The 10,686-nt window shown below is 33.5% G+C and overlaps 1 protein-coding gene across 1 annotated transcript; it reads left to right on the forward strand.

Moving 5' to 3' along the window:
* The first annotated feature begins 394 nt into the window (after nucleotides 1-394).
* On the forward strand, nucleotides 395-2,175 carry LOC104090582 (transcription factor MYB15-like). The gene is made up of 3 exons (XM_009595716.4): nucleotides 395-587; nucleotides 833-962; nucleotides 1,610-2,175. The coding sequence occupies exons 1-3, from the start codon at nucleotides 455-457 to the stop codon at nucleotides 2,088-2,090; spliced, it is 744 nt and encodes a 247-aa protein (XP_009594011.1). The 5' UTR covers nucleotides 395-454; the 3' UTR covers nucleotides 2,091-2,175.
* Nucleotides 2,176-10,686: the final 8,511 nt, after the last annotated feature.

The raw sequence follows: 10,686 nt of genomic DNA on the forward strand, positions 1-10,686 counted from the left end.
ACTTGAGTTCGATGTAAAACCCGTAAACTTTAAATTTTAAATCCTCCGGTGAATTCAGTACGAGGGAGATAGAGAGAAGTGACATGCTAGTGGTCAGTAGGGTACTCTTGTTTTCTTGGTAATTTCGTCTGAATTTCCACAATTTATAGTGAGGAATTAAATTTGGCATTCAGAGAAGTTGAAATATGAATCACAAATTGATAATGAATATTGTTCTTGGTAGGACCTTATTGTGGTCCGTATAATGAACTTATTCCTACTTCTTTTTTGTGTAACTCGTTTTGCTTTTTCTTCTCTCTTTTCACACAAGGTTACACGTTTTTCTCACTTTATACTAATTTTGATTGATAGTATATATAGCTGAATATTATTTTAAAATAATCAAGATTCATTATCAGGTGAACCAAAAAGGGAAACCACAGAATTACTCGGACAAAATATTAGAGTGACAGAAATGGCAAGGACACGTTGCTATGACAAAAGTGGATTGAAGAAGGGAACTTGGACTCCTGATGAAGATAGGAAATTAGCAGCTTATGTTAGTAAATATGGTTGCTGGAATTGGCGTCAACTTCCCAAGTTTGCTGGTATATGCTGAATTCCTATTCTTCTTTAACATCTCTTTTTTTGATCCGACCCCAACTTATTTAAGACCGACACATACGTAGTTATAATGGTCGTCATATTGTAAAACTAAAATGATACCCCCATTTTTGGAACAGATAGAATTATCTGTTTTCCTTCTGCTGGCAGTGTATATAACTTAAATCCGTATTGTTAGTGTCATGTTGTGTTATTTTATCTCAATGAATGCATTGTTCTCCTTATGAAGGATTATCTAGGTGTGGGAAGAGCTGCAGACTGAGATGGCTGAATTATCTCCAGCCAAATATCAAAAGAGGAAACTATACTAAAGAAGAAGATGAAATTATCATGAAGCTCCATGCAGAAATTGGAAACAAGTAAGCAATGCAATTTTCTCTTTTTTTCCATCCTTTTACTCATAAACATCACAATGGCAGCAAAAAACTTCATATATATGGACTTATAATTTCTATTGGAGGGGTGGAGCCACAGTGTTGGTTGCGGGTTCGATCGAATACAATAGTTTTTGTTCAAACTCTGTATTTGTATTAAGAAATCCAATGAATATGTACAAATTACTAATTTAGAACTCAATAAGTTAAAAAGATTATAATCCCGAACCCATAAGGTTCATATTCAAATGCCCCTTCAGATATGAGTAGTTCTTTTGGTAAACTGAAATTTTGACATATAAAAACAACAAGAAGCATTTATTCCTTAATATTGGAGTTTCAATTATTTGAGACATATAAAAGAGAGATACAATTAATCATATAATTAAAGCTATTAAATATACGTTTTAAAAAATGTGCAAAACCTTAAAAAGACAGAAAATATAAAGCGGATGTAGTACATATCATAGTTTTCATAGAGGTAGGGGGCAATGCATACTCCTGTTGTATATATGTTTTCCTTTTTTTTTTTTTTTGAGAGAGTAAATAAGAGAGTATGTTTAAGACCAATTTTCTTTTCAATTACAAAAGTCTAATGTAAATAATTCTCTTCCTTATATCCTTTATTCAAGATGGTCGGTAATTGCTGCTCACTTACCTGGAAGAACAGACAATGGAATAAAGAATCATTGGCACACCTCCCTCAAAAAGAGATCTACTCAAGAATTTTCAACGTCAACCGACTCAAAAAAGAGATCATCTAATAACAGTTATCAGTCCAGCAGTCGAAAAAAGAGACGAGAAAATGAAACTCAAGTAAATGCAAATGAGAAGATAATTGAGAGTTTTCAATTGTCACCAATGCAAGCATGCAGTGAGGTTTCTTCTTGTGCTACAATTGATCAAAATGTGGAAAATATGAATGCAGAATATAGCCAGGTTTTTCAAGAGGAAATATTTGAAGTATCTAGTGGAAGTTTTTGGACAGAACCATTTTTGTTAGATAGTTTTAACACTGCTAGTGATTATATTGTACCTTCAGTTGTTGATCATGGAGTATTTGTATCTCCATTTTCCCCTATTATGAGCTATGATGAATTTCTACTCATATAATTAAGATAGTGAACTCTTTAAAATACATTGGTTTTTGGGAAATGGATAAGCAATGCAAGTTGTACCCTTGGTTAATTTTGAGGAACGGTTAAGGAAAATCTAGTATAGAGGAATACAGGTGGTAAAAAGTTAGTTCTTTCTTTTTTCCTAGTGTTTTGTATTCACATTAACGGAACCAAACTAATTCTAATTCGCGTTGCATAATCAAGTGATATCGCTTTTCTTCTATCGAAATTGATTGTATTCCTACTAGAAATTGATTGTACACCTAGCCAGCAGCGAAGCAAGGGATTTTGTTAAGGGTCAAGATCTATTTTACATGTAAAACTATAATTTTTTAGTTATATGCGCACTATAATATTTTATATGTACAATATAATTTTTCGATAAAGAGTGTTCAACTGACCACGTTTTACTGTACTAGACTACACCACTACACCTAGCGGAGAAATCATTGTACTCATAGTACAAATGGTTGTACTATTTCATATTCTTCCAACTCATCTAGTCCTAGTGAAAGAGTGACATAATCTCCATAAATCTGGAGTGTAATGTTAAAACTGAGTTCGTACCAAACCGTGTGGACCACTTCTTAAACCGGTAGCTATTGCCTTACATTCATGGCCATTTTTAGTGGTTCTCATTTTCTGGTGAAATTTATGTTCACAAGTGTAGAATTATATATGTCAGATCTTCAGGTTATCAAGGAAATATCATAGTCTCAGGACAAATTTTATTTTGTGCCTCACATAATTGACATTAATTGTTTGAGGCTTAATATGTTTTGTGTCACTCAAATTTTCGTGGACCCAAATATGTAATAATTTGGTCCACTTTGTTTCAAGACAAAACAAAGCCTCATACAACTACGTATTAGTTATGTGAGGCACATAGTAAAGCTTTTCGGATAGATATCAGTTAGGCCGGTGATCTTCACATATTGGATAGTTAAAGAAAGAAAATAAATAAATAAATATAGAATTTTCATCAAAAGAAACTTCTAAGAAAACAAAATAGAATTTTCATCGAAAGAAACGTCATACTAAAATACATGTCAAGTAAGTAAAGTGATTTACAATTTCGTGGTACATAGTAAAAAGTTTTCTGTGCACAAAAGACCTGAAAGATGAGACCTTGACGTGCTTTAATGTATTGACCAAAGCATATATATGAAGTAAAGGTTAATTAGTAAATTCAAATACAGATAATTTTTCTTAAAAAGTTTCTCATTGCCTTTTTTGACTCTATTCTTTTAGAAGAGGTAAAGTTCCATAGTAGACTTTTTCTCCATTACAAATAGTAATTGCGACACATAACATGGGACAATGTGAGCAATAATTTTGAATTTAAAGATTTTTTTTTCTTTTGTGACTAGCATTTTTCGTGTGCTATAAGTTCATACCATATGCACGAACTCGGATGACCAGCTCCGAATAGCCTAAAATTTTGCGAGCCCATAAAAACGGCTTAATGAACAATAATTATCGCTTCACCATAATTGTTCCTTATTTTTTGATATTTTAGGGCCATAAAACAGGAATTCAGGGCGATTTTTGAATTTTCGTGTGCTATAGTCCATGCCATCTGCATGAACTTGGGCGACCGATTCCGAATCACCTAAAATTTTGTGGGCCCATCAGAAACGACTTAATAAATAGTAATCATCGCTTCGCCATGACTGTTCCTCGTATTTTAGTGTTTTAGAGCCGTAAAATAGGAATTCAACACGATTTCCGAATCTTCATAAATTTGGAGTGTAATAGCCTGTTTGGCTAAGCTAGAGAAACCAACTTATTTTGAGAAGTGCTTTTAAAAAAAGTACTTTTGGAGAGAAGCAATTTGTGTTTGGCTAATCACTTGAAAAGCACTTTTGAGCAATAATTTGTATTTGACTAAGCTTTTGAGAAAGTGATTTTAAGTATCAAATTACGAATAAAAACATGAATAGATTTACTTAATAGTTAATATTATAAGTAAATAAATTATTTTAAAAAATTATTCTTACAGGCAATGATTAAATCTTTTTATTTTATTTAAGTAAAATATGGAAATAAAATTTAAAAGTACTTAATTCTTTTAATATAAATTAAATATATTAAAAACCATTCAACAAATATAAAAGCATTCACCCCTAAAGTCACTACATATTAGAAAGCTATCCTAAAAATAATAATAAATATTTATATATTAATATCCTAAGTATTAGGTTTAACGATTATTTTGGTATATACTATATTTTGTTAAGGGTATTTTTGGTAAGAAGAAAAATCAAAACTGCTTCTGCTTCTTCTTTTGGGAAGAAACTACCTTTTTCAGCTTTTCAGAAAGTGCTTCTGTTTTTTTTCAAAAATACTTTTTTCCTAAAAAAAAACTTGGCCAAACACCTCAAGTTATTAAAAATAGTGCTTTTGAGAAAGAAAAAAAAAATATTTTTGACCTCTCGAGAAGCATACTATAATTTTAGAACTATGAAGTCATGCCAAGCTATTTGGACCACTTCTTAAACCGGTAGATATTGCTTTACATTCATGCCCATTTTAAGTGGTTCTCATTTTCTGGTGAAATATCCACATGATGATAAGTACTTTATCTTACAAATTCGTCATACCTTATGGCCACAGGGAGTGTAGAATTATATATTTCAGATTTTCAGGTTATCAACAAGAAAATATCATAGTCTCACCTATGCGGTATAGGTTTTGATAATTGAACAAAGGAACATATGCATGAACCAGGTTCATGCAGGAACACTATACGCAAGTCAAGATCAGAAACAAGCAGAAGAAGCACGTGCAACATATAATTATAAGTGGTTATTTCTGATAATCTCTGAACGAAAAGATTGCATATTTATAAGGAGCACTACTCCTTAATTGAATAGAACTCTATCCAAGATAAGGAAAGAGTTAGAGGTTATCAGTGTTGTTCTCTTTTACAGGGATCGCACACATACTGAAGTTAAACAGGCAAAATAGCAAGGCATTTTGTGAGCAATTCCGATGAGATTCAAGGGTGCGAACATGAAACTACATAAACTAAGATTGAAGAACCAGTTCCATGTGTCTGTCTTTAATTCTAGTTCAAGTGTACGTGGTATGAGCTTTTGAGTTGTACCTTTCAAATTTCTCTAGAAGTAAATTGTACTAGATACTTGAGTTGTCTTATTCAAGTTAGAGTTAACTTGAAGTACTTACAACAGTCCGTGGCATGTTATTACAAGAGTTAGAGTTTAATCCTTATGTTTGCAAGAGTTTGTAAACTTTGTTTTTGCCTCGGAGTTTAGTGAAATATTTGGAGGTAATCCTACTAGGAAGTAGGTCGTGATTTTTTTTAACCTTTTTGAGCCACATGTTTTTCATGTAAATATCATTATGTTCTTTACTTTCTGCATTATTTATTCCGCAACTTTAATATAAGGAACATATCAAAGAACCAAATCCTTCAATAATTCAGTACGCGTGAAAATTACCATACGAATTACCCCTCTCGTATGGTATTGAAGCTTAAAACATCACTCAATAAAGCATTTCGTTCATTTCCAAGTATACATGACAGGGACGGATGCAACTTTATGTTAATTACCGGGTTAATCTAAATCCAATATTTTCAATGTGGATCATTAATTTATTTCAAACTTTTTACCAAAATTATAACTAAAGTAGATTTGAAACCGTAACTTTAAAATCTAATAGGGTCAATCATATATGAAACATATTCATGAACAGCAAGAGCTTGGAGTTAATTATGTTCGTGTTTATAAGAATTTCATAGGGATTGGCTGAGAATATTCTTCAGGAAAGATATTGCGTAGGCTGGAGATAATCTTCAGATATTGGATAGTTAAAGAAAGAATAAATAAATAGAATTTTCATCGAAAGAACTTCTACTAAGATACATGTCAAATAAGTAAAGTGATTTGCAATTTCATGCTACATGGTGAAGAGTTTTCTGCGCACAAAAGACCAGAAAGAGGAGACCTTGACTTGCTTTAATGTATTGACCAAAGCATACATATGAAGTAAAAGTAAGTATTCCAAATGAAAGCATACATATAAAGTAAAAGTAAGTATTCCAAAGAGAGAGACCAAAATTAATATATGGGTGTGGTGTAATGCTTGATATTCCTACACTCTTAACTATCAATCTCGGAGGCTCAACCTTTAAAAATAACGAACGTCTTTCGTAGAAAGCATCTTCACATAAAATTCCATCACAAAAGACCTTTTTTTCAGAAAGACAAATCACTGACTTGTGGTTATTTTTATAATCTGATTTTGAATATATTTGAAAATATATTCAAAAACCAGCATTAATGAAAAATCAGAAACGTAGAAGAACATAAATTAATCCGAACCCACTGAATTCACAGTGTTTTCTTAAGGAACTTAATCCCCTCCTAGTATCCGAGGTTTAGGATTATTTCCTCCAAAGATAGAATGAATTACCCTCACTTTCTAGCGGTACTTTAAATCCAGTGCCCAACAAACTTAAAGATCAGTAGCAAATCACACTTACTGCTTTCTTTCGTTTTTAAAAAATAATGCAGAATGAAGAAGAAGAAATCAAAATTTTGGTATGGAAAATCTGAAGGAAAGATCATGTATTTATAACCAAAACGTTGGGTAATATCGAAGAGTTGCAACTCTTCATGTAAGGATGCAACTCAAAATGACTATTTACAAAAACGGCCATTTTCGCAAATCGCAAAATTTAAATTCTAACCGGAAATTCAAAATGGAGGAAAAATAATTTACCGTTATAAAAATGGCAATTTGGATTAAACTAATATTACGTTAATTTTAATATTAACAAATAAATTTGGTTCAAAAAATTAATCAATCAATTAGACCATTTGACCGAATCTGAATTCGAGCGACTTCGGCCGAAGAGCGCCGACGACGACGGCGCGAGGCTTGCCTTCTTCTAAACTCTTTAAGCGCTAGAAGAAGTGCAATTGTATATATATCCATCAAAACTCTTTTCCTCCTCCAATATGGGACAATGTCCCTTTGTCAAAGAGGAAAATTCAAAAAAATTATTTTTTCCTCCATTTCCCATTCACTTTATTTTAAGCTCTAATAAGCTTAAACCCAACAATCCCTCACATGAATGGGGAATGACTATATCACAGAAATATGCATGAAAAACTGTGTGATTTACAAGCAAGGATTAATCACACTTGGATAAGTAAGTTTCCCTTTGAACTTACCGTAGTGAACTTATGTCCGATATACTCGATCAATCGATAGATTTGATATCTTTGAACCGTCGAACTTTGGTGTATACCTAGACAACCATAAGTCACACAATAAACCCTTAACCGTCTTTGATTCTCATTGTTGTGTTCGTTTTATCCATGAACACCGCTTGGTTTCATAATCCCTTAACCCTTAACCCTTAGTCAATTGTTATAATCCCCCTAGAGAGTAGCTGCCTAACGATTTTATGTCTTCATCGTATATGACGATATTTACCGTTATACATAACACTCCTAGTCATTCCAATTTTTGTTTGACTATCGCAATGTATGCATATTGGTACCAACGGTTTGGTCCAAAATGGAATATCTTCCAAGAAATTTTGGAGCCATTCAGCTTCTTCACCGGCTTTATCTAAGGCTATGAACTTAGCCTCCATTGTAGAGCGGGCAATACAAGTTTGTTTGGACGACTTCCAAGATACCGCCCCTCCACCAATAGTGAATACATATCCACTTGTGAACTAAGAATCAATTGAACCAGTGATCCAATTTGCATCACAGTATCTCTTAATCACCGCAGGATAATTATTGTAGTGCAAAGCAAAGTCTTGGGTATATTTTAAATATCCCAAACCTCGTTTCATTGCCATCCAATGAGATTGACGTGGATTACTCGTGTATCGACTCAATTTACCTATAGCACAAGTTATATTTGGTAGAGTACAATTCATTATATACATTAAGCATCCCAACATACGAGCATAATCAAAAAATGACCCGATCGGTCGTTTTGAGAATTAGCGTCCCGTTCAGTGGCTTAAGGTCTCGAGCAACTTCGTATTATGTATTATGACTTGCGTGTGTGGTCAAGTTCGATGTTTTGATGATTCGTGATTGATTTGGAAGAATAATTCTTGGTTTAGAAGTTTAAGTGAAAAGAGTTGACCAGAGTTTGATTTTTGTGTAGACGACTCCAGAATGGTGTTTCGATGATTCCAATAGTTTCGGATGGTGATTTTGGACTTAGACATGTATCCATATTTGGATTTGGATGTCTATAGGTTGATTTGATGCATTTTGACGAAAGTTGAAAAGTTAAAGGTTTGGAAGGTTGAGAGGTTTGATCGGGAGTTGACTTTGTTGATATCGGGTTCGGATTGCGATTTCGGGAGTTGGAATAGATCTGTTGTGTCATTTGGGACTTGCATGCAAAATTTAACGTCATTCAAGGATGATTTGATAAGATTCGGAGCGAGCCGTAGAAGTTGAAAGTTCATTAAGTTCGATTTGAGGTGTGATTCGTAGTTTTGATGTTGTTTGATGTGATTTGAGGCCTCGAGCAGGTCCCTTTTATGTTATGGGACTTGTTGGTATGTTCGGATGGGATCCCGAGGGGCTCGGGAGAGTTTCGGGGCGGTTTCAGACCATTTCTAGGCCATTTTTATTTGCTGATATTTTGCCACAGGGGTATGCATCGCGATTGCGGACTTTGGATTGCGTTTGCGAAGAGCAAGTTTGTTGTTTGGGCACTATGAATCGCAATCACGGAAGCCTTTTCGCGATCGCGTAGAGTTAATTTTGTTGTCACTGATCCAACTTTGAAAGCTTATATCTTGCAATTTATTAGAAATTTGAAGATGATCTAAAAATGAATGTTATAGCCCTTTGTGTCTAGTTTTCAGAAAATCAAACAATTTGCCATTTGGAGTTTTGTACAAAACGTTATGGCTATTACACTACAGGCTTTTTGAGAAGAGTTTAGGAAGGGTAATGGGAATTTGTTCATCGCGGTCGCGGGGAAATTGCCACGATCGCGAAGGGTAAAATTTGTGCTGGAATTTTTTTGAATCGTGATCGCGAGATTGGTGACTGCGATCGCAAAGGGTACCTCTAGAGAAGTATTTAAAGTACTCTATTTCAAAGGTCTTGGTCATTTTATCATATTTTGAGCTATGGAGCTCGGATTTGGACGATTTTGAAGGGGATTTTCACACTTTGTATTGGGGTAAGTATTCTTTATCTGGATTTGATTATATTTCATGATTCTATCTTTATTTTTAACATTAAATTAGTGATTTGAATGAGAGAAAATGAGATTTTTTGTATAAACTCTTCAAAATGTAAAATGAAGATTTGAATGCCGATTTGATGTGAGAATTGGATAATTTTGGTATGATTGGACTCGTATCAGAATGTGTGTTTAGATTTTTTTGAATTTTGTCAGGTTCCAAGGTGTGGGCCCGAGGTTGACTTTTTAGTTTTCATTAAGATCGAAGCTTTATTATTGGAAATTTTTTTCTATGATTTTTATTTATGATATTAAGTTATTTTGGCTAGATTTGAGCCGTCCGGAGGTTTTTTCAAACGAGAAAGTCATTTTAGAGTATCGGTCTAGCTTCTTTGAGGTAAGTATCTTGCCTAACTTTATAGAGGGGGGAGGGGACTACCCATTAGGATTTGAGTCGTTTGTGCTATTTGGATCTTGTGAAATCTGTGTACGCGAGGTGACGAGTACATACTCGGGCATATATATAGAAATTGACCGGTTTAGACTCTTAGACTTCTTTCATGTACTTATTTGGAATTGTTAGCATATGTTATATCTTTTATTCGCCATGTATACTATCGCATCCTTTATTTGAAGTTTTCGTTACATGTCACATTCTTTACTTATTGAGTTTGCTCTTAACTTTATTTGAAGTTGTTATCACTTTTATCATTATGTGATTTCTTTTATTGTGGAGTTACTCTTAGTTGAAATTATTGTTACATGATATACTTTTATTGAAGGGTTATTCTCATGCATTTAGACGTAGTACTAGTTCGTGCCATCTCTTTCATTATCAGCCTAATTCATACACTAGAATTCGAAGTTTGCCATTTCATAGAAATACTTTCACTATCGAGTTTATCCTTAAACAATTAATTGGAATTGAGGTTATCGAAAGTCATTAATCTATTTTAGTTGAAGTTATGTTTAAAGGGGTTTTTGTTCTTTGTCAAGTTACTTTGCCATTCATTTTGTTGTTATTAAGATTCTATACATATTGTGTTTGAGCCATGGGCTATTTGTTATGGAAATATTGATATTGTTGGAACTTTGGAAAGGTTGTGGCCTATGATAAGTAGGGATTTTGACTGCTTATTTGCACTTTTTTATTTGCGTTTTAGCTCAAAATTGCTTAAAGGTATTCCCGAAATCTAACGAAATATGCTTGCTTGTAGGAGTGTTAGAATATGAACTAAAGAAATGAAAATCAACTTAAGAAAGAGTAATATTGGAGAAGGACAAAAACAAGGCTAAAAGGGCACTGTGCGGACCGCATAATATTGAGTGCGACCACAGATAATGAAGGAAACCTCTGATAAGAAATGACATGTAAAGTGCGAACCGCA

This window comes from Nicotiana tomentosiformis, chromosome 6 (genome assembly GCF_000390325.3).
Source record: "Nicotiana tomentosiformis chromosome 6, ASM39032v3, whole genome shotgun sequence".
Lineage (NCBI taxonomy): Eukaryota > Viridiplantae > Streptophyta > Magnoliopsida > Solanales > Solanaceae > Nicotiana > Nicotiana tomentosiformis.